The sequence below is a fragment of the Anser anser genome, assembly GCF_964211835.1.
Source record: "Anser anser genome assembly, chromosome: 3".
In the NCBI taxonomy this organism is placed as follows: domain Eukaryota; kingdom Metazoa; phylum Chordata; class Aves; order Anseriformes; family Anatidae; genus Anser; species Anser anser.
In genome coordinates, this window is record NC_139722.1 from 107,438,057 (window position 1) to 107,460,679 (window position 22,623).

Here is a 22,623-nt window from a genome sequence, read left to right on the forward strand (position 1 = left end):
GATGCATGATCTCCATGAAAACTCAAAGGTTAGGATTTTAATAGGAGTTATTGACAGCAAAATGGAGACTTCTTATGATATATATGGGGCGCTGTCAGCTCAGCAGAAGTAGAAACCTGTTAAAAGAAAGAAGTCTTTCCACTAGCAGAAATATGTTAAGTGACAACTAAAATCCTTTCAACCAGAAGAAATGTGCTAAGTGAGGACTGAAATGGGAATGCACATTTAGAGAAAGCTCCCCAGGACAGAAGAAATGAACACTCCAGGAAATTAGCAAAAAAATGGCAAATATTAGTAGAAATGCATTATCAAAGCCATTTTCTTTTGGATAAACCAGACAGGAAGGAAGTGAGCCTGAGAGACCTGTTTGAGACCAAAGAAAATGAGGAAATGTCGAGTCAAAGAATGCCCAGGGCAAGCAGGACTAAGCTGCTACCTTCCCAAAGTCATTTCACATGCCTGTTCTCAAAGACAGTCTCTAACTGGGGCTTTGTGGATTCAGCCTTGAGCTAAAGCATCTAAGACAAGTCTCAATCTTATATAAAAGTTTGGTGAAAAGATTGCTTTCAAATTTATTTTAACCTTATATTTTCCTACTTTATGTCTCCCTTTTCCAAAAGCCTTTTCAGCTTTGTAGTCAAGAGCTTATCTCTCATTTTAATCTTAACTACTATTTGAAGTAGACTCAAGTGAATCTGACAGTCTCAAGACACACGGCTTTTATGAAAATGACAAATCCAAATAAATTGGTCGTGCTGACAAACCCTTTGGGCAATCTGCAGTGAAAGCTGCATTTGGCAATCCCACAGGCTAGGGCAGTCTACACCTCCTGCAAGCTTGCAAAAGTCAGTTTGAGAAAGATATTGCAATTTACCGTATAAAACAAATGATGTTTCCTCTGGCATATTTTATTTAGTACACTTTAGCAAAACTCAGACAGTGGAGAAGAAAACCTTTGCCCTTCCAGCATCTATTTAGCTCAGAAACTCTTAACTCTTGTGCTCCCCATACCATTTCCTCCTCCTAAAGGAAGCTGGGTTCTTCTCTTTGGTATTGCATTTTCCTAAATTGTCTCAATATGATGGCTAAAACAGCCCATACATGAAGCTATGTATATTTGCATTATGGGCATATGATATTGCCATGTTTATAGAGGGTCAGGCCTTTTCCTCAAGTGTTCATGGATATTTTTGATGTTTAGAGTTTTTCTGTTCTTTAGAGCTTCAGTGGAAGAGAAAGTATTGAAACAATGCCATGCCGAGGGGTGTTTGGAAACGGAGATCTGCAGACTTTAAGAACAGCAGTAATAATGGCATAATATGTGGGATTCTGGAGCTTGAATTAGCATTTGTACAGCAACAGATTAAAATAAGATCTGTAATTTGCAGTTACATCATCTACATCAAGACAGTTGAAATACTTCAGTATTACAATATCAGCTCCTGTTCAACTACCTTTAACTCTATGACAGTATTAGACCTTAACCTCAACAGACATTGAATCCTAATATTCAGGAATCATATCTGGGGAAGGAGTACCTCCTGTTTTCTTTCAGCCTAGTTAGAAAACAACACATTCCATGTTTTCCCATTTCCCTGTTTGAGCTGTCTTCAGTGTTGTTATTTTTAAAGCAGCTATCATCTTCAGCCTGTTTACATCTGCCGGTCCATGATCGTGCATCCTCCAACTCTCTCTCAGCCATAAGCCACAAATGCTTCACACCCTCTGAATGCAAATGACACATTTTCTAGTGGTTCTGGTAGATATTAAAACATCTCCTTGATGTCTCGTCCCTTCCTTTTTACAGAGATTTTACGCTTTTCTTTTTTAATAAAAAACCTTCAAGCTCCCTAGAAAAGACTCTTATTTAAAACTACCATTGAGACTATAAACAAATAGGTGGTTTAGAATAATATTTTACTATAACTATCTTACAAATTGATTTTCTTTCTAGTGTAAGTATCTTTGTGAACAGAAATGTAAATGATTTCTGTTATCAGATTTTACCTATTTTTCTCTATAAAGAACATAAAGAACATGTATAGTGCCTCTATTTCATTACTTACAGGACTCTTGAGAATGTTTCTTATATATGTAGGTCATCTATTTGCTATGAACCATAAGCTCAGAGTATGTAATCACTGAGCATTCCATGAAGTTGAGTGGTGTTATTTCTTTCCTGAATGAGCCAGACATAAATGTATGTATTTAAAATAGTGAAATCTACTTTAAAAATAAAATCAAAGTTGTTTGGTGAAAACCTTCAAAACCTACCAACTTGTCAGGAGTATGCGTGACAACCATTGTGGCAAAACAACAAAAAGGTGGAAAATACTGCCTAGGTGAATCTTAATTTTCAGCTTAGAATTAATGTTATCATGATACTCTTCCTACTACTGTTGCAAAGAAATGTCACTGCATAAGGCTTCATTCATGGTTTTCCGACACTACTACTTCGGAAAAGCAGCACTGAAAATGTCAACAAAAAGGACGTTCAGAGGAACAGCTATAAACACCCCAAATTAAAGATAGTCATCCTACAAATATCTCAAGTAAAAACAGTCTGTATAAAACACTTAAATAAATCTTTTCGAGAGTGTGATCTGATTAAATTAATTAATGTATTTTTTTCCTCTCTCTCTCTTTTTTTTTTTTTTTAAGTAAACAATACTGTCAGTTAACATAATCTGATGAAATTAGAGGTGCAGACACTTCATAAGTGTTTCTTACAAAGAAGTACCAAAGAAAGTGCTTGCACCCCTTACTCTTAATGCAAGCATACACAAAACAGCAGCAAGATGTTTGAGCAGCTTAGAAAGCTAGTCTTTTTTCTCAGAGTCCATACTATATCATGATTTCAATGACATTACTTATTGGTAAAGTTGTTACATTTCCAAAGCGCTGTGGCTTGGCTAATTGTGTATATTCTTTTTTTTGAGAGAGATTAGCAATATAACAACTCCTTGCTTCTGTCAGTTGCTGTGTGTTACATCTGATGATTAGTTTTTATCAATTGAATAGAACAATCAGCATGTGTTATTACAAAGCTTGAAAAAGGCAGGCTCTGAGAGGATTAAGATTCTTTTTAAATTATCAATAGGGGAAGCTTGGCAGTTTTCAGTGCAGAAAACAATCTGAAGTCCTAAATGCATAACAGGGATCAGATTCTTGTCTGGTGTAGATCATCACAGGACTGCTGAAGATGCTTTGCACTAGTCAAGCATCTGCTGCCAGTAGTTTTCTAAAACTGTCCACGCTTCTTCTACATGCATAATTGGGTTGGCTGTCAAGCAGGAGTGGATGTACTCCTTATGTTCCCGCTTCCACTTGGAGCAGCCATGATGCAAGACTGGCTAGCTTCAGCGTATGTAGGTGCAATTGCTTCCGCTCCCAGCAAAAGATGAGAAGCATTGCAGTGCTCAGAAGTGGGAGAGGGAAAGGACTGTCTGGGCTGAGAAATTCCACCACACTTTCCTAAACAGAGAACACTGTGCCCCGGCCTGTCATTCACCGATGCCAGGAACCTTACCAGAGCACAAAACCTGAATTCAAGCATGGTACCTCCCTTGCTCTGCTTAAAGTCCAGGAACAAAATGGGTGTAGCCTAGTTTCTTTGCCTTCTGAATCAACTTCTAGTGTAAAATAGATCTCCTGCAAAATGTAGAAATGAGACATGATAATTATGCCATTGCTGGTGCCAAGAGGCACAGAATGCAGCAAATCCAGTATCAAATGCAACAAGCTTTTTTTTTTTTTTCTGACATTTCATCCGCCATTGCTGAAAGCAGAAAAATATGACCAACAGTCTTCAGAAAAAAAAATAAAAAAAATTTAATTAGTACTTGTGTTCAGACTCAAGAGCATCTCCTGATATGCTCTCTGTAGATTTCTCCATTCCAGAGAAAATGCAGTAAGCCCACTCTACTGCCTCTGAGTAGAAAGAAAGGTTACAGTATTATTATTTGAAGTCAAAGAGTGAGAAACAAGGATGTTGGAGGAATTAGACATCAATTAAACCTACTCTTGTTGTACCTTACAGTAAGCACACCTATTTCTTTCACTTCTACTGAACGGGAATCAATAAAACAAACAGTATAGATAATTAAAAAAAAGAAAGGAAGGGGAAGGGGAAGGGGAAGGGGAAGGGGAAGGGGAAGGGGAAGGGGAAGGGGAAGGGGAAGGGGAAGGGGAAGGGGAAGGGGAAGGGGAAGGGGAAGGGGAAGGGGAAGGGGAAGAAAAAAGAGGGGGGCAGGGGCGAGCACAGCATGGAATATCGTTGTGTCTCTGGATATATGCACAGAGTGCCAACATCTTGAATAATGCAGGCAGTCCTGGTCTGCCTTTTCCAAAAGGTTACAGTAGAACTGGAAAAAGTTCAGAAAAAAGCAACAAGAATGCTGTGGGTGTGGGACAGCTTCCACATAAGGGATGAATAAATGTGCTACAATACTACAGCCTGAAACAGAGATGTCCAAAGGGAGTTATGATGGTAATCTGTGCCATCACTTGTGGCACACAAGCTCTAATAAGACCTAGAAGTTCACCATCTCTCCTACTGCAGGACATCAGCAAAGCCAGCAGGAAGCAGGAGGTGGTACAAACAAATAAAAGGAGGTGATTGATTGCACAATAGGTACAGAGGCTGTGGGGTGTCCGTACCCCGCAGCGATGTGGTTACTACAGTCTTACACATTTCCAGAGTAAAATCTATACAGGGCTATTAACGCAGAGATGCCGGAGATGAGTAGAGTATTCTGAGGAAGTGCCGCCATATGCTCACTTAGTTTTTATACTCTTCATATAGGTACCTGCTCTAAGCTTCTGTTTAAGATAGGAAACTGGACTATATAGACTTCTGATCTGACCCACAGCTGCCATTCTCTTATTATGTGCCTTGGCTGGGGATCACTCCCAAACGCCTCAGATCCAAGAAAGCAAGGACTATTGTCCTCTTCTGATGGATTAGTTTGGTTTTGGGTTAATTTAATCTGTGTGGTAATGTTGGCTTTTTGGGAGGGAAGAAGGGGGAAATCACCCTACATTTTTGGTTTGCTGTTGAAGTCATGTTGAATTATTTTGTGGGATGCACTAACAGTTTTGGAGGTTAAACCTTCACATTGGACAGTATATATTAGAGTGTTTTATTCTTTCAATATCCTTCTAAACTTTTGGAGGTAGCTCCTTGAATATCTGCTCTCTGCATAAGAGAATGTAAATGTAAATCCAAATGTAAATATAAATGTAAATGTAAACGTATGACAGAACAGTTCAAGTAATTTTCACATACAAGTTTTACATCATTCTCTTATTCTCTGCAGGGTCCCCATTAAGCATCCTGAAGAGGTAAAATCAGTGAAGCCTTTTAAATGTTAAGAATGATGCAATTCATATTCAATGGGTCCTCTTTCCACCCAGAAAATGAGGAGTATCATGGCACATCTAGTTTTATTCTGGTACAAAGTGCACTTGTGAACAGCATTGACTCTTTTCTTTGAGCAGCAGTCACTGATGCTAGTCAGACAGCAGTACCACAGTAAACTGTCATCCTACAAAACAGCAGCATATAATCAAAATGTCTGTACCCTAGTGAAAACTGCTACATCAGCTGAGGACTCTGGTCTAGATCTTCTGCTTACATGACTTTCAGTAGATCAGTTTACTCATTGAAGGGCCTCTGGCTCGCACCAGCTGAAAAGCTAATCTTTTCTTCTTCATCATAGTTTATTCAAGGCAATGAATGATTCAAGGACAAGAACATGAAGGTGTTTTGTAAAATAATCTTATTTTAGTAAGAATGCTACACTTTGATACTAATCTGTTACATATACATATATATATATATTTACATTTTCCAGCTGAAATTCCCATAATTAAATCTCCCATTATTAGAATTTGCTTTCACAAGTGAAAATATTATTTTCGTACAAGTGGTCAGTACTGTGTGAACTGGAAATTTAGACAAGCTTATGATGAATGTATTTTCTCCCAGATGTGTCAAACCTTACTAAGAGTTTCAATTCCATGGTATAAATTTTAGTTCATTAAAAAAAATATTTGTAGAAACTATATAAAGAGATACTGATTGCCTCAGAAATGTATCTTTGAAGAAAATATGGTATCTACCTAATAATTAAAAATGAATACAAACGTAATTTAAAAAGGAGAAGCAAGAAAAAAAAAAAAAAGGTTTAAATAGCATGATATTATGCATTAAGGGGTCTACAAAGTCTTCTTGGTACTCTACTAAATACAAAGGGAATTTTGCTTTATTAGTGACAGTACTTTTACCTTTCCTGTTGAAATGATCAGCTTTGAACTTAGAGAGCTCCACAACATTTAGTATTGACACATTATTCTCTTTGCCAGAAATGATTCAGAAAACTGCTTTTTCACTAGAAGAACTGAACCTTTCCTCAAGTTACAACCAGTCTTTTGCAATCTGAAACTACCTGTGTGAACTGAAATTCTAGTACAATCCTTGGGTACCATTTTAATCTATTTTGAAGTGTCTCCCAAAGACACTGGGGCCATTCTCTGGACTCCACCATGGTAAATTTGATGCAGAAATACAGGGAATTTTATACCAACTTTTTTGGCTGGGGTTTATCTAGGGACTAGTCAATGTGTGGCAAGGCTGAAGCAATACCAAGGTTGTCTCAGACTAAATCATCACAACCTTAAATGTCTCCTGGGAAAACTACAAAAAACCAGCTATGACACATGGCAGCTCCTTGTTACAGGACCACATTAAGGCATGGGATTACCACAAATGTTTATAACAAACAGTTTTCTTATACATAGATAGTTTGCAATATATACCCCTAGATTCTCTGAAATTTGTTCATACTCACAACTTGACAAGTCCATATGCTGAGTAAGGGCTACTCAGAATGAGCAGGATTTTCACAACCTCACTTGTATACTCCAAACATGATGATGATAAAGATTGGTTTATGTTCCAAAGAACTTACATTGTACATACATGCTGGACAAAGATAATTTTTATCTGAACATAAAAGAAACAGTGCCATATCAGTAGAAATGTGACATATATTATGTGCTTCCATACCAAAATCCTCTAATGGGAGAATTGGTTCATCAAGAAACTATTTAAGCAAAACTGTTCTTGGTCTGTTGTCATCTGTTTCAGAGAAATATGAAGAATTCTAGCTTGTGTCAGTTACTGGAAATACTGCATTGCAATAGCAATTTTTCTTCCACCTATGCCTCAAAAACCTATCTGTAGTGATGCATAGAGGGGGAGTGAAGGATGGTGGAGCCAGCCTATCTTGTGATGCCAACTAGACATCTGCAGCTCTGTTCTGACTGTTTTCCGTAGCCTGAGTAGGACAGAATGCCCAGGACAGAAGAAAAAATGTTATCCCAATATGTGAAAACTTATTCTAAATGCTATAGGCAGTAACACTTTTGCAGTTATTTGTGCTCATTTTCTCCTTGTTTAAAAAACATGGAATGAAAAATATACCATTCCTACAAATGGTGGAAAACACACAGAAAGCAAAACAAAACATAACAAGAAAGGCTCATCTACTGATAACACTTCTCCTCTCAGTATTGAATGCACAGATGTGTTACAGTTTTGGCTCCAGAGACAGTAGTAAGGATGTTGAGTTCCCAGAACTTCTTTATTCTGAGAGCATGATTACATAAGTTTGCAACAACAGAAATTGTCATCAGTACTTACAAAGTGATACATATAATCTCACTCTTTAAAACTCAGAGTGATGGCACTTACTTTTACCTTTCCTCTTTCATAAAAAAAACTACTTTTTCAGATTTACAACAAAGTAAATCCATAGAGAAAAGAGAGAAGAAAAGAAGAGTAGGGGAAAAAAAAAAAAAAGAAAAAAAACACTCGTCCTTTTTAAAAGAAACCATATGTTCACAAGAATGGAAGACTGCATCTTGCACTGTAATCATAAGGGAGAGAAGATCCTTCAGAAAAAAAATGGACTTAATATTCGTTTAAAAATAAAATCCACTTTAAATACATTTGAGTATCAATAACAGGTTTTTCAAGGCTTAACTGCAGCACACAAGAGTCCCACTGGAACAGACTACTTGGCATGATTTTGCTGCTGTATGTTCTGGTCTACCACCAAATGAAACCCTTTTTAAATACAAAGTTTAGCTACAAAGTCCTGTAGCTACCAGTGTCCCCCACGGGTCAATACTGGGTCCAGTCTTGTTTAACTTATTCATCGGTGACCTGGATGATGCAACAGAGTGCACCCTCAGCAAGTCTGCTGATGACACAGAACTGGGAAGCTTATACCCCAGAGGGCTGTGCTGCCATTCAGAGGAACCTCAACTGGCTGGAGGGTTGGGCCGAGAGGAACCTCATGAAGCTCAACAAGGGCAAGTGCAGGGTCCTGCGCCTAGGGAGGAATAAGCCCAAGCACCAGTACAGGCTGTGGGCTGAGCTGCTAGAAAGCAGCTCTGAGGAGAGGGAGCTGGGATTCCTGGTGGACAGTAGGCCGACCATGAGTCAGCAATGGGCCCTTGTGGCCAAGAAGGCCAACAGTACCCTGGGGCTCATTCTGAAGAGTGTTGCCAGCAGGTCCGTGGAGGTGACCCTCCCCCTTTACACAGCCCTGGTGTATTGTATCCAGTTCTGGACTCCACAGTATAAGAAGGACATGGAGCTACAGGAGCAAGTCCAGCAGAGGGCTACAAAGATGATTAGGGGACTGAAGCATCTGTCATATGAGGAGAGGCTGAGAGAACTGGGCCTGTTTCTCTTGGGGAAGAGAAGACCAAGAGGGGATCTTATCAATGTCTCTAAATATCTGCAGGGAGAGTGTCAAGGAGATGGGGCCAGACTCTTTTCAGCATTGCCCAGTGACAGGACAAGAGGCAATGGGCACAAACTGAAGCACAGGAAGCTGAGCATGAGAAAACACTTGAGGGTGACAGACAACTGGAACAGGTTGCCCAGGGAGTTTGCAGAGTCTCCTACTCCAGAGAGGTCCAGAGGTCCCTTCCAGCCTCAACCAGTCTATGATTCTGCGAAAGTTAATCTTACAATTCTCTAGAATTAGAGGGTACCAGCCTCTAATTCACAGACTGTTTACTACATGGGCACCACGCCTGCATCACACAGCACAAATCACTAAACGAGCTGAATACATGCTCCACTGCTGCTCTGGTCACACATCAAACAAAATAAGACTTAGCATGTGTTCCTTCTTTGTCTGCGTAGGGCCTAAGGACTCAGCAGCATAGTGGTCTGTTGTGTTTCTGACAGAGCAGGCTGGCAAATAAATCTAGTAAATAACCTCACCCCATCACTATTCCCGATGGGTCCAGTGGTGGATGCATTGTGCAAACCTCCCCCAAAGTCTCCCAAAAAGCACTGAGGGGATAATAATTTAAAGCAAAAATTGGCTCCCTGTAAAAAAGAAAGGAAACTATTTCCAAAGAGTACTAGAAAAGATCAGACTAATATTCTGAGGTACCTGGACACCATAATGACAAGATCAAGGACTACCCACAAACATATTTGGGACAGAGACAGTATTCGCTTTTTTTTTTCTCCTTTTCCAGCCATCAGACAATAATCATAATTTTTGAGGTAAAATTATATATATATATATATTATCAGGAGATCATAATTCACACACTCTGGACACACAACTTAATAAACAAATGGTGCCAGGGTAAATATTGTCAGTTCTGTCACTTCTGAGTGGAGGGGAAATCATCCAATTGGGAAAAAGAAATCTGACAGAGGTTGGTCTGTGCAGTAGGGAAATCTGCTGCATAGGTTTGTTCTTCTGCTCTTCCCCAGAAAAATCACAGAATAATATTAACAGAATCAAGAATTGTAGAATGGTTTTGGTTGGAAGGGACCAATTAGATGACAGAATATATAATTCCACTCCCCTGCCATGGGCAGGGACACCTCCCAGTAGATCAGGTTGCTCAAGGCCCCATCCAACCTGGCCTTAAAACACTTCCAGGGATGGGGCATCCACAACTTCTCTTGGCAACCTATGACAGTGCTTCACCACCCTCTGAGTATAGAATTTCTCCCTTATACCTAATCTAAACCTACCTTCTTTTAGCTTAAAGCCATTACTCCTTGTCCTGTCACTACACTCCCTGATAAAGAACCCTGTTCAGCTTTCCTGTAAGCCCCCTTTAGGTACTAGAAGGCTGCTATAAGGTCTCCCCAGAGCCTTCTCCAGGCTGAACAACCCCAGCTCTCTCAATAGAAACTCAAGAGGTAGCACTTACCAGTGCCATTCTGCCAGATGCAAAATACGCTGCCGTGATAAGGTTGAGGAGAACTGATATAATCAAAATAAAGTATGATAACATCCACATAGCATAAAGGGGATTCTGTCCCATTTCATTCTTGATATTAAAGTGGGCAAATCTTCATCTCATATAAACTGACATAGTTCCACTACCTACCATAAAGACCTGCTGATTTTCCATCAGCAGAGTAGCAAGTTGCGTAAACCATTTTCAAACAGAAACACCTAACCAGGAAATCAGCTTGTGAGGCTCAAATTTTCAGTCTTGCCATGCAATTAAGTAGTGACTTGAATGGAAAAATAGTTTATTCTGTCACTCTGATTTTCTGTTTAAAAACAGGTCCTGTCTCAGTTCAGGTGATGAGATTTCTCTATACAGAAGATCCAACCATAAGTCTACGAAATCTTTTTATTAAAGCATTACTTTCCCCAATATATTTTGCATCTCTCTTATCCAAAACTCCAGAATGACTTGATTGGCTTAGTTTCTGTTTCCTGGCTGGATAAGTGAGATGAAATAATAGGCTGTTAAGCTGCACCTCTAGGAAGCACTTGAAGCATAATAACACATACATTTATCCAGAGAACAGAAAGGCTGAAAAATGGGTTTGCATCTTTATTGACATAATAGTATTAATAAATTACAGGGAAAAAGATTGCTCTCATTGTGAGGAGAGCCCACAGATCTGCCAGATGAAGCTCTGCCTTGGCCCTCAGAAGGATAAGGAGATTCAGCTGGTCAGTGCCATGCACAAAGCCAAGTATGTCAACTATTGAACTGTCGTCCACTGCTGCAAAGCACAAGTAAATGATCACACCCCTATTTTGTATGATCTAAAAATCAGTTATTTTTCAATTTACTTGACAAGTTAGTGGTAAAGATAAACAATTTTGCAAATAGTATCTTGTGAGCACCTGTGCCGAATTGAAAAACAACATGTAATTAATGACTTGCCTTGCAACAAAATTGCCACACTGATACCAGGATTAAAAATACACAACATGCTCAAAAATAAGAATGCAAAAGCTAGATTCACCCACAAAATGGACGGAAATCACCATTGCGAGAACACAGCTGGGGCAGGAACAACAATACATAAGAGATCATTTCAATTCTGCCCTGTTGTTCGGATCCATTATTAACCACACATGGGCTTCCTCACACAGCCAGACACAAACTCACAGAAGTTGGCTAAACATGACAGAAACCTGTGGAGCTGCCTCTCTAGTACTTGTTAGACCTGAATCTGGGGCTTTACAGTCATCTCTCTGAAAAGCCAGAACTATCTGTGGCTGTTCTACTAATTGAATGTTTTGTAGAAATATAGCCATAGAAAGACTGGAAGGGAACATCTTTCATAGTCTCAGCTATTAGAGATGCATTAGCACAGAAAATGATTTTCCAGCCTTTAACTTTGCTTCCTTGATTGTGAAGACCCTACATTCATACCAAATGCTAGACTTCACATACTTGGTTCATCCACCTCTCCCTGCTAACATAAGTGTCAACAGTTATATTACTTGAAAGCAATTGTGTTATTTAGGAGCTTAAACCAATTGACTTTGATGTATACACTGTGAAATATGACAGCTAATCACTCAACACAGAACTGCTTTTGAAATTCTGAACCATATCTAATTTACAGTGATATTCCAGTAAACTTTTTTTTCTTAGACATTCCATAGATGTCAGTGAAGTTTCACGAAGATGAGTTCCAGCAGAAAAAAATAAAAAAAAATAAAGTGGTGATATAAAGGCCAGTAAAGTCTGAAGGCATCCTGCCAATGAACTAGCTGAATAAGAGTGAAAACAACTTTACCAGAAACCTTAGGCTAGCTTCATTATTAGGTAGCTTCATTTTGATCTGTACAACAAAACAGTATACCAGTACATAGAAAAAAATGATTTAGTGCTTTTCTGCAATTTACAGGTTTATAAAAGAGCTACATTCTGGGATTTGGATGACTCCAAGGGCACAGCAATGATTTGCTCATAGTATGAGAAGAGTGTGCCTCTGGTAAATCTTTCTTGTCTATCATATAAAGGCTTGCATATAGATCTTTTGCAGACTCAATAGATAAGAACACACAAATACTTTTGGAACTGGAGGTGACTCAAAAGAAATTTCCTTCCCATAGCAATCCACACAAGTTGTTAGATGAGACAGATGCTACTTCAAAAATTTTATTCTACAGGGTTTGGCAGACACGAGCTTGAACTAATAACCAGTTAGCACCACAGGAAAGGGACAACAAAAAAATGTTGCTTCATTATAATTTTGTTGCCTTCTCAAAACCTGAGAAAAAGCTTGTAAGGTATTATTTATCATCTCACAGTGCCAACAGCATGCACTGAAACATCACAAAATGAAAGAGAAAAAAAAAAGACAAATTCCATTTATCTTACTAGAAAAGATTTTTATTATAACAAAATGAAGAATCCTGCATTCACTGTAATCGTTTTTTAAATTAGAAGCTAAAGGGGAGCACCATAGAGGAAAGAAGGTGCTTGAGGATAAGGCATTAAGGACCTGACACCCCAGTTAATTAAAGCCTTGCCTGAGTAACGAGTGCAGTATCAAGACCTCATTAGTCCCAATTTCATTCACGTAGGCAATCACCATGACAGGACCATCAGAATCGCTTTCTTTTTTGGCACTTTAAAGCTTAAGGCCTGGAATATAAGAGGCCAAGAAAAGATTTTTATTTCACTGAATTTAGTCTCTGTACATGAGGATGTGGGCAGCAACACTATATGTAAGTGCCCTCTGCTACCACGAAGGGCCCATAAAAATATGGATTTCCAGCCATGCTGCTCACTGCTCTGCCTCTCCAAGAATAACAAAATATAAAGGATGAAAACAGGGCCAGAGGTACTCATGCCAAATAGCCTGTTTATTTTCTCAGCATATTTACAGTAAGAGGGTTTAAGAACTGAAGAAAGAACATTTGAATAAAAGCACATATTGCTACTAACCAACGAGTTTAACTTAGATGGCTTCATACACCTTAAAACTAATGCTACATGTTATTAGTTAAATTCAGCTCAATTCAAGATTTGTACTTATTCTTCAGGATTAGAGATATTTTTTTCATTCTTTAATGGGAAAACTCTATCCCAATACCATGAGATCAGCCTCTCTACCACACAAGCAGCCTAAGGAAACAGGTTAACATGTTAGTATGTGTTCCTTTTCATTTTAAACTTTTCCTGTTTTCATGTAATGCTCCACTCTTTCCTTTAAAATCCCTTGAAGCAGCAGATGTCAGCCAGTAATAACTGATCTTGCTGCTCTAATTGCAGGACATGCAAATTAAATTAAAATGAAGGTTTATCAGGAGGCTACATACAGAAATATGCAAACAGAGAATTTCTATTAATTTCTGCATCTGAGGCAGCACTGTCACTTTGCAAACATATCTGCCTGTGGATGAATTTGTCTTATAAGAAAACACTCCAGACTATTCCTTCTTTATTTTCATACACTGTCTCCTAGCTAAGGTTGAAAATACTCTTGTTTCTGGTGTTAATATTTTGGTGGCATGAGGCATTTGGGAGGCTTGGAACTATTTCAATTCAATTTTTCTGATGATATTTGAAATGATAATTGATAAAGTATCACTTCTTTTTACTGGGGTGAAGGAAGTGGAACGTCAGGGTGTGAAAAGGACAGTATGGAAAAAAAAGTACAGAGAAAAACTGCAGAAAATAAGTAGTTCAAGGTGCTATATACTACAGAACAGAAAAATCCTAAACTATATCATCTGTTGATTCAGTAGCATGTGGGCACTTCACTTTGCTATTTATAAATAGCTTTCATGATTGCAGACCTTGGCATACATGTCAAAGGTCATACAGTAGCTAAAAGAATGCTAGGTTTGTAAATTTAGACATAGACCTGTTTTTATATTCAGCTTTTCTATATTAACTGTTTTATGGTCTGAAATATCAAAGAAGAGCCACAAAGAATAAACACACACAAAGTTAAAGGAACATGAAAACCAGAAAACAGAGAAGAGCAATATTCCTAACATAGAGCTTAACTTCCATCCACAAACCTATGATGCTGAGCTGAAGGTTACTCAGATTTAAACGTTTGAGTGGCAGGTTGATGGCACATGGAAGTATTTGGGAGAAAAAGGCTGTATGATTTCATTGTACCAAACCTCAAAACCACTAAAACAAAAAGTCTTGTGATTCATTCAATGGTACTAGAATACTGAAAATGAATCTCATTTGTGCTTTTTGGAGCCAAAATATCAATTTTCTCTCTCCAAAACTGTAAAACCAGAAAGACTAATTTTCAAGAAGTGCATTTCACTGCTTTTGAATCATGAACAGGAAAGCAAAAGTCAACCACACTAGATCTGGCCTAGAGCTAGCTCATACTCAAACCCACAACATGACAATCCTTACTTTTAAAGGAGTAACATGCCCTAACTGAAATCAACCAAGTCTATTTTGTACTATTCAAGACTATGCCTTTTGTAAGACAGTAGTGAGGTAACAAGAAATAATGAAAAGTGAGCTCAATAGCACTGAATTTAGCGGATCCAATGAGAGTGAAGCCAATGAAAAAAAGCCTCTTTTACATACCTAAGGGTATGAAGGAGACTGTCTGCTCCTTTAAGGGTATCTGGGGTAGGGCCTTTTCCAAGGCACCAAGGGATAAGAAGAAACCCTTTTACTTGGTTCTTACCAGGGCAGATCTTTTGGGATATTTTGGTGCAAATGTACAGTGAAATAACAAACTTATTTTCTTTTCCAGTGCCTGGACAACAGACAACAAAGACAAAGTTTGTCAGTCCAAATGTTGTCAGTACAAAAGGTATGATATAGTATATCATAGTATGATATACTACATCGTATGTATATATAACTAATGATGCTTAACCAAATGCTTAACCAGAATTGAAATTTGTCACTCGCTCCAACAGGCAGGCAATAGTGAGAATGGATTGAATTAACTCAGTTTCTGGACATTGCTTTATTAAGTAACCTTTATGATTCAGAGTGTTCCCCAGTAATAAATGGACCCAAGGAGTTAAAAAAGTATTAAAAAAGTATTCTCTGTAATGATTGAAAACTGGACAATAAATAGATTCAATATAAACTTTCTCTATGAAAATGATCAACTGAATGGACAATTTTGAAAAAAAAAATAATAAAATAAAATAAAATAAAATAAAATAAAATAAAATAAAATAAAATAAACTCTATGAAAAGAAACTACCTAAATGGAAAAACATCCCTTTCTCAATATTTTAAAATGGAAAGATTAATCACATGTTTCAGAATGTCTTTTAAATAGTTATAGAATCATAAAATGGCTTGGGTTGGAAGGGACCTTAGAGATCCTCTAGTTCCACCCCCACCCCCACCATAGGCAGGGATGCCACCCACTAGATCGGGTTGCCTGGGGCCTCATCCAACCTGCCCTTGAAAACCTCCAGGGTTGGGGCATCCACAGCCTCTCTGGCCAACTTGTTCCAGTGCCTCACTACCCTTACAGTGAAGAATTTCCTCCTAACATCTGATCTAAATCTCCCCTCTTTTAGTTTAAGACCATTTCCCCTTGTCCTATCATTATCCACCCAAGTAAAAAGTCTTTCTCCACACTTTTTATAAGACTTCTTTTTTATAAGAAGAAGAATTCTTCTCCCAGTCTGTACTCTTGTCTGGGATTGCCCTGATCCAGGTGCAATCAGGTGCCCTGACACCATGCACTTAGACTTGTCGAACCTCATTAGGTTCACATGGGTCCACTTCTCATGCTTGTCCAGGTCCCTTTGTATGGCATCATCTCTTCCTTCTTTGGTTTCAACTGCACCACTCAGCTTGATATCATCTACAGACTTGCTGAGGGTGCACTCAATCCCATCATCTATGTCACTGATGAAGATATTGAAAAGCACCAGTCCCAAGACAGACCCCTGAGGGACACCACTTGCCACCAGCCTCCACTTGGACATAGAACCATTGACCGCTACTCTCTGGGTGCGGCCACTGAGACAATTCCTTATCCACCGGATGGTCCACCCTTCAAATCCATATCTTTCCAACTTAGAGATTAGGATGTCATGTGGGACCCCAGACTTGTAGTTGTTAAGTTGCACCAGGAGGTCCCGAACTTGCTCTTTGCTTACAGTGGGAGGGACTCCACTTCCCTAGCCCTTGCCTAGAGGTTCAGGGACTCAAGAGATGTGGGAAGCCTGACCACTAGTGAAGACCAAGGCAAAGAATTGTTAAGCACCTCTACCTTCTTCACATCTGTCGTTACCAGTTCTCTGTCTTCATTTGTGAGAAGTGATACACTATCCCTAGTCTTTCTTTTGTGGCCGATATACCCGTAGAACCCCTTCTAAAGACCAAAATATTTCAACTGACTCAAAATTAGAAAAGCTATTCTATGTTGTCACATCAACTCTAAGACTCTAGGATTAAAAATGTGAATTATGAAATTCCCAAATAGTAGAAAATCCACTGCTATCCAGTTCTGCTTCAAGCTGCACCAGCTCCAGAGCTACATTTGACCCAACATTGCCTTTTTTACAAGGTTCACAAAATGCAAGAGGTGGTCTGGTTCCTTGCTAAGGGAGGTGTTAGAGACAAGAGAAAGCTGAAGAGCTTGACAAGACTGTGGGGCAATGGTCTGTGTATCCATGGCTGTTGTCAAAACACTTCTTAGGGTAGAAAAACGGACTTGGATTGGATTTCAAATCCCATGCCCTGCCCAGCATGTCTTTGGGCCAGTGCTTCATACCTGATGGGGTGGGTAAAGCTCCCTGCATCATCCTATGTAACTCATTTATAGAAGCTTCACAAGACATGCAGATTTGGCCCTTCCTCGCAGCACAAAAACACCTTAAACATTCCACCTCAAAATAAACCACCAATCCTCCATGCAGGTGGGTAGTAAACACCAAACATGGAAAAACTAGAGTAAAATCTACAGTGGCTGATCTTATGACCTTTTAAGAACCTTTTTCAGACCACCATCTAGACTAGCAGATTACCATGACCACAGTCTGCCAGGCAGGCTGCAAATTAACCATGGGTAGCATGGGGTCCATCCCACAAAGCTTCGGTCAAAAAGTATGATTACTACGTGAGGAAATATCTGAGAGGAAAGAGACAGTTATGGTAAAATATTTTTCCTTTTACTTCTCCTCAAGAATGGCTATCAAGTGCTGGCTAGCAGAATGACATGAAAAAATGTAAGTCTCAATAGAAATAACCTGAGGAGTCTGTATGAATCATAACCTAACCATTGCTTCTGCGACTTCTAACCGGAGATCATGGTGGAAAACAGCATAGCCTTACAAAACTGAGCTACCCAGAGTAAAACTCTTATGGAAAATTCTCACTTGCAGGTGGTGCACCCAGGGAGAGCTGACGAAGAATTTAGAGATCAGCTCCCCATCCTAGTAGGGAGTGTCCCAAGGCAGACATCACCACTGGGGACAAGGACAAAACAAGTGCAAGACTGGGGCAAGCAGCACATATTTTTGCCCCCCTAAAAGTGTTCCTTACCAGAATGGCATAATCTTGCCACCACTTTGAGGCAGTGGAAATGACTGGTGTGAAGGGATGACAAAAACAAGAAAAGTATATTAAACTTTTTATCTACTGTGGCTAACAATATAGGAAAATAGGGAAGCAGCTGTGAGGATGGGCACAGTACTTTTGAATACCACCAACTACTGGCAAGTTCTGTAGTGTGCTTTGCTTTGAAGTAGAAAACTGCCTATTAATTATGAGTATGTAATATTAATTGCCCTCCCCAAAGCAGATGCTACAGACAGAATAACACACAAATACATGCGTAACAACTGAGTGATACAAGAGCTCAAAAGCTCCAAAATGAGGGAAGCTCAATTAAGATGTCTCTTGAGGTTTTCTGGCTTAGATGCCTAAGATGATATGACTGAATCTCTTCTCAGATATGTGGGTTTTGATCCCTCCAGCTGCCTACCCTTTTGGACCTTAATAGGCTGGCTTCCTTATCATCAGTAGAACTCAGGACTTAATACTCCACTTCTAAATTTCTCAAGTTTACAACCAATTCAAGTATAAAATATAATACACAATATTCCTTCTTAGATTATTTAATTAAACAAGGGGGTTTGTTTGTTCATTGTGGGAAAGGAGCACAAAGTAAATTCAATTTTGAATTCAAAAACAAGGGAGAAATAGGTAAGCATAAAAACCAGAAAGATTCATAGTTAAAAGCCTGAAAGTAATGAAGAATCATTAATAAGCCTTTCTGCTTCTGTTAGCACTCACAGCATGACACTGTTCTCTAAATGAGGAGCTCACTACAAGGAGCATATCTCATCTGTAACAAAATCCAGAGAGGTGGTCAGGCACCAGGAAAAATGGTATAATTTCTTAGTTTAAAAAAAAAAAAGAAAAATTACTGGAATCTTTCTTGGTGGCATCTAATTGTTAATGTTAATTGTTAATCTAATCATTATTCTGAGTTCAAAACATACAAATCCATCCAGAAAGGGCTTTACTCAGAAATCTGGTATGTGTAAACCATCTGAAAAAGAAATCTTTTTCACTTCCTTTCTTAGTTGCTCACTAAACTTCATACGACATTGTTTATCTTCATTTGCTTCTTTCTATTTGACATTCATCATCTCTCATCATTCATCTCAATTTGTTCATGTCCACTTAACAATTGTCATCCAACACTGTTCGGCTTCATTTGCATCTTGTCTGCTTGACAGTCATTATCTGACATTACTCATCTTCATTTGCTTGGCAATAATTTCCCTGACATTGTTCTTCTCACTGCTTTGAATTTCCCATTTTTTCAATATGTCAATAAATCTATCAATAAATATTCCCCCACTTCACCATAATGAATGCTATTTCCCATTTTTACTTCACAAGGAAAAAAAAAAGACTAAATATTATTTTATTTATTTTGGCATATAAATATATATACAAATACATATATAAATACATATAAATAATCATAACTTCCAGGAAAAACAACAAATATAACTCAGATAAATAATGTATCTTTTGACCTCCAGCCCTCAGAGTAGAGAAGCTGTCAACCAGCAGTACTGTATTTAGAAATACAGCACATTTCGGCCTTTCTTAAACTGAAGAGGGCATTGAATAATTCATTATCCCCTCCTGCCTTAGTATTTTTGAAATAATAATAATAATAAAATGAGTAAATAAATAGTTCATAATAAATATATAACCAATTATGGCATCTCCCCTACTCTTTAATTTTCTTCAACTGCTTCCTATTTTTGACAAAGTAGCTTCTTAGAAAATACTCATTTTTTTTAATCTTAAGATAATGACAGGACTCTTGCACATTTTTAATTCCTCAGTCAAATTTACCTGAATCTTGTCTGTGAACAAAACAGCGTGTTTAAACCACGCATAGTATAACTCTGAGATTCAGATGTCTGATATATATCCAAACATATGTGTGAGTTTCCAATACTCTCTTAAATATGGTTCTATGAATAGTCTGCAGATTAATTTGTTTGCCAACTTACTCGCAGAAGGTGACCAGAGAAGACAAATAAATAATTTACAAGATGTAAAGAGAGTTATTATAACTGTTTCATAAACTGCTCCAAATAGCACAAATCTGTCTTGCCTCAAGACATCCATTACAGTTGGTATCATTTATTCTGGACAAAGACCTGGTCAAAGGCTCCAGAAGCTGCATTTCAAGGATTCTTGTGATTAGGGGTTACTCGATGTACTTTAAAGAAGGAAAACCAGAGAACAAGATACCACTAGAACCTCCTCAAATATGACTGCTGCTGCTTTCATGTATTTTATTTCATGTCACATACACATAAGTTCTAATCATATGAATGAGATTAGCTGTAAAATCACTCCTTTTTCAGCTGACTGACACCAACCTTCAAATAAAGACAAAGACAGGCAAGGTACAGGCCTCCCTCCTTGTGTTACTTTTTGCAGCTCCCCCTACTTGCATATGGATTTCTTGCTTGCCTTTTCATAGAATCATACAATCCTTTAGGTTGGAAACAACCTCTAAGATCATCTAGTCTGACCTAGCACTGCCGAGGCCACCATTAAACCATGTCACTAAGCACTACATCTATGCACTTCTGAAGACCTCCAGGGATGATGACTCAACTACTTCCCTATGCAGCCTGTTCCAGTACTTCACAACACTTTCAGTGCAGAAATTTTTCCTAATGTCCACCTAAACTTCCCCTGGTGCAACTTAAGGACATTTCCTCTTGTCTTATCACTTGGTGCTTGGGAGAAGACACTGACCCCCATCTTGGTATGACCTCCTTTAAGGTAATTGTGGAGTGCGATAAGGTTTCCCCTGAGCCTCCTTTTCTCCAGGCTAAACAACCCCAGGTTCCCTCAGCCATTCCTCATAAGACTTGTGTTCCAGACCTTTCACCATCTTCGTTGCCCTTCTCTGGACACACTCCAGCACCTCAATGTCCTTCTTGTAGTGAGGGGCCCAAACCAGAACACAGTACTCGAGGTGCGGCCTCACCAGAGCAGAGTACAGGGGGATGATCACCTCCCTGCTCCCGCTGGCTACACTATTTCTAATAGAGGCCAGGATGCCATTGGCCTTCTTGGACACCAGGGCACACTGCTGGCTCACGTTCAGCTGGCTATTGACCAATACCCCCAGGACCCTTTCCTCTGGACAGCTTTCCAGCCACTCATCTACCAGCCTGTAGAACCGCATGGGGTTGTTGTGTCCCAAGTGGAGGAGCCGGCACTTAGCCTTGTTGAACTTCATACAGTTGGCCTTGGTCCATTGCTCCAGCCTATCCAGGTCCCTCTACAGATCCTTCAAACAGATCAACACCTGCATCTAACTTGGTGTTGTCTGCAAACTTACTGAGTGTGCACTTAATCCCCTCATCCAGACCGTTGATAAAGATATTGAAGGGAACTAGACCCAACACTTGCGACTGGCCTCCAACTGGATTTAACACCATTCACCACAACTTTTTGGGACCAGCCAGCCAGCAAGTTTTTAACCCAACAAAGCATACACCCATCCAAGCCATGAGCCTTCAGTTTCTCCAGGAAAATGCTGTGGGAGACAGTGTCAAAAGTCTTACAGAAGGCTAGGCAGACCACAACCTTTCGCTCATCCACTGAGCACGTCACCTTGTCATAAAAGGAGATCAGGTTCATCAAGCAGGACCTGTCTTTGATAAACCCGTGCTGACAGGGCCTGAAGGAACAGGCAAGCCAAGATGAAACAGACCTGTTTCCTCAGTTCTTATTCCTAACCCTTTAAAGATGATGGGTCTGTTGCTTATACAGACCAGCATAGACCTATGGAAGGTAAATGAGATACAGACTGGGACATTGCACCCTAAACTATATTACATTTTCAAATTTCTGATTTGAATTCAGCTCAGTCTCTTTTCTTTCAACTATGAAAGAAAATTATTTTCAGCACACACAAGTTAGCCGTGTAATACCTATTAATTCATCACAGAATTATTAAAGAAACTTTATTTTCCGTAAAGCTTAAAAAATAAAAAAAAACTATTGCTAGGATATAATTCTGTGACCTTCTCATGCCCTCCAGCTGTCACAGTATAAGGTTCTCAGCATTACTGAAGTCAATCAGTGAATGTGCATTTCTAATTCTCTAAGGAAAAATAATTTTAAATAAGCTTAGTCCTCCACCTCCTGTAAAATCAAGTTTCTTAAGACTAGATTAAGCTGGCCCATAAAAAAGAAGGCACAAGTGTCACCTAGAATAGACTCAAATAAGTGTATTCCCATTATCATATATCTTGTTAAATCCAAAAGATTTCATAATGATTTTTTGATTTCAAGAACTTGAAGCAATAATAATAATTCAAGAACATGTGACATAATCTTCCATGATAGGTAGTAGAAACGTCACTATTTGAGATGCTCAAAAGAAGGCAAGCACAAGCATTAGAAAATACAGAATATGAAATAATGCTTCATTGTTAAGAGTGGGTTTGACTGGACAACCTTGGGGGACTCACCACTTACCTCGTTTGTAGTATCTAACAGTTTAAGAGACAGAAGTGTAGTAAGAACAGGCTGAACTAAATTACAAGGTATTTGGATTGTGTGGGGGAAAAGAAAGATGTAGAGAAAATTAGTCACAAAGCCACAAAGCTCCCTGTGGAGCTTAGGTAAGTCCTATGGTTAGCTGAGAAGATATGCTCTAGAAATGCATCACCAGCTACTGTATGCTTAAAAAGTGTTCCCAAATATTTCACTTTCTCTACACCCACCTCCTCAAATGTGTACTGTTGCTATGTTTTGTTTTCTGTTTTTTTTTTTTAAAATATGTTAGAA

The 22,623-nt window shown here is 38.9% G+C and overlaps 1 protein-coding gene across 2 annotated transcripts in view; it reads right to left on the reverse strand.

The window, feature by feature from the left end:
* Positions 1–22,623, reverse strand: part of LOC310896039 (uncharacterized protein) — a 680,208-nt gene that overhangs the window by 116,124 nt on the left and 541,461 nt on the right. Inside the window, exon 25 of one of the 2 annotated variants that reach the window (XM_083827872.1) lies at positions 2,349–3,651. The exons of the other annotated variant lie outside the window; for it this stretch is intronic. Within the exon in view, the coding sequence (XP_083683998.1) occupies positions 3,633–3,651 (19 nt within the window). The 3' untranslated portion in view covers positions 2,349–3,632. Of the gene's footprint in view, positions 1–2,348; positions 3,652–22,623 lie in introns of those variants that run through there. 2 annotated transcript variants of the gene reach the window in all.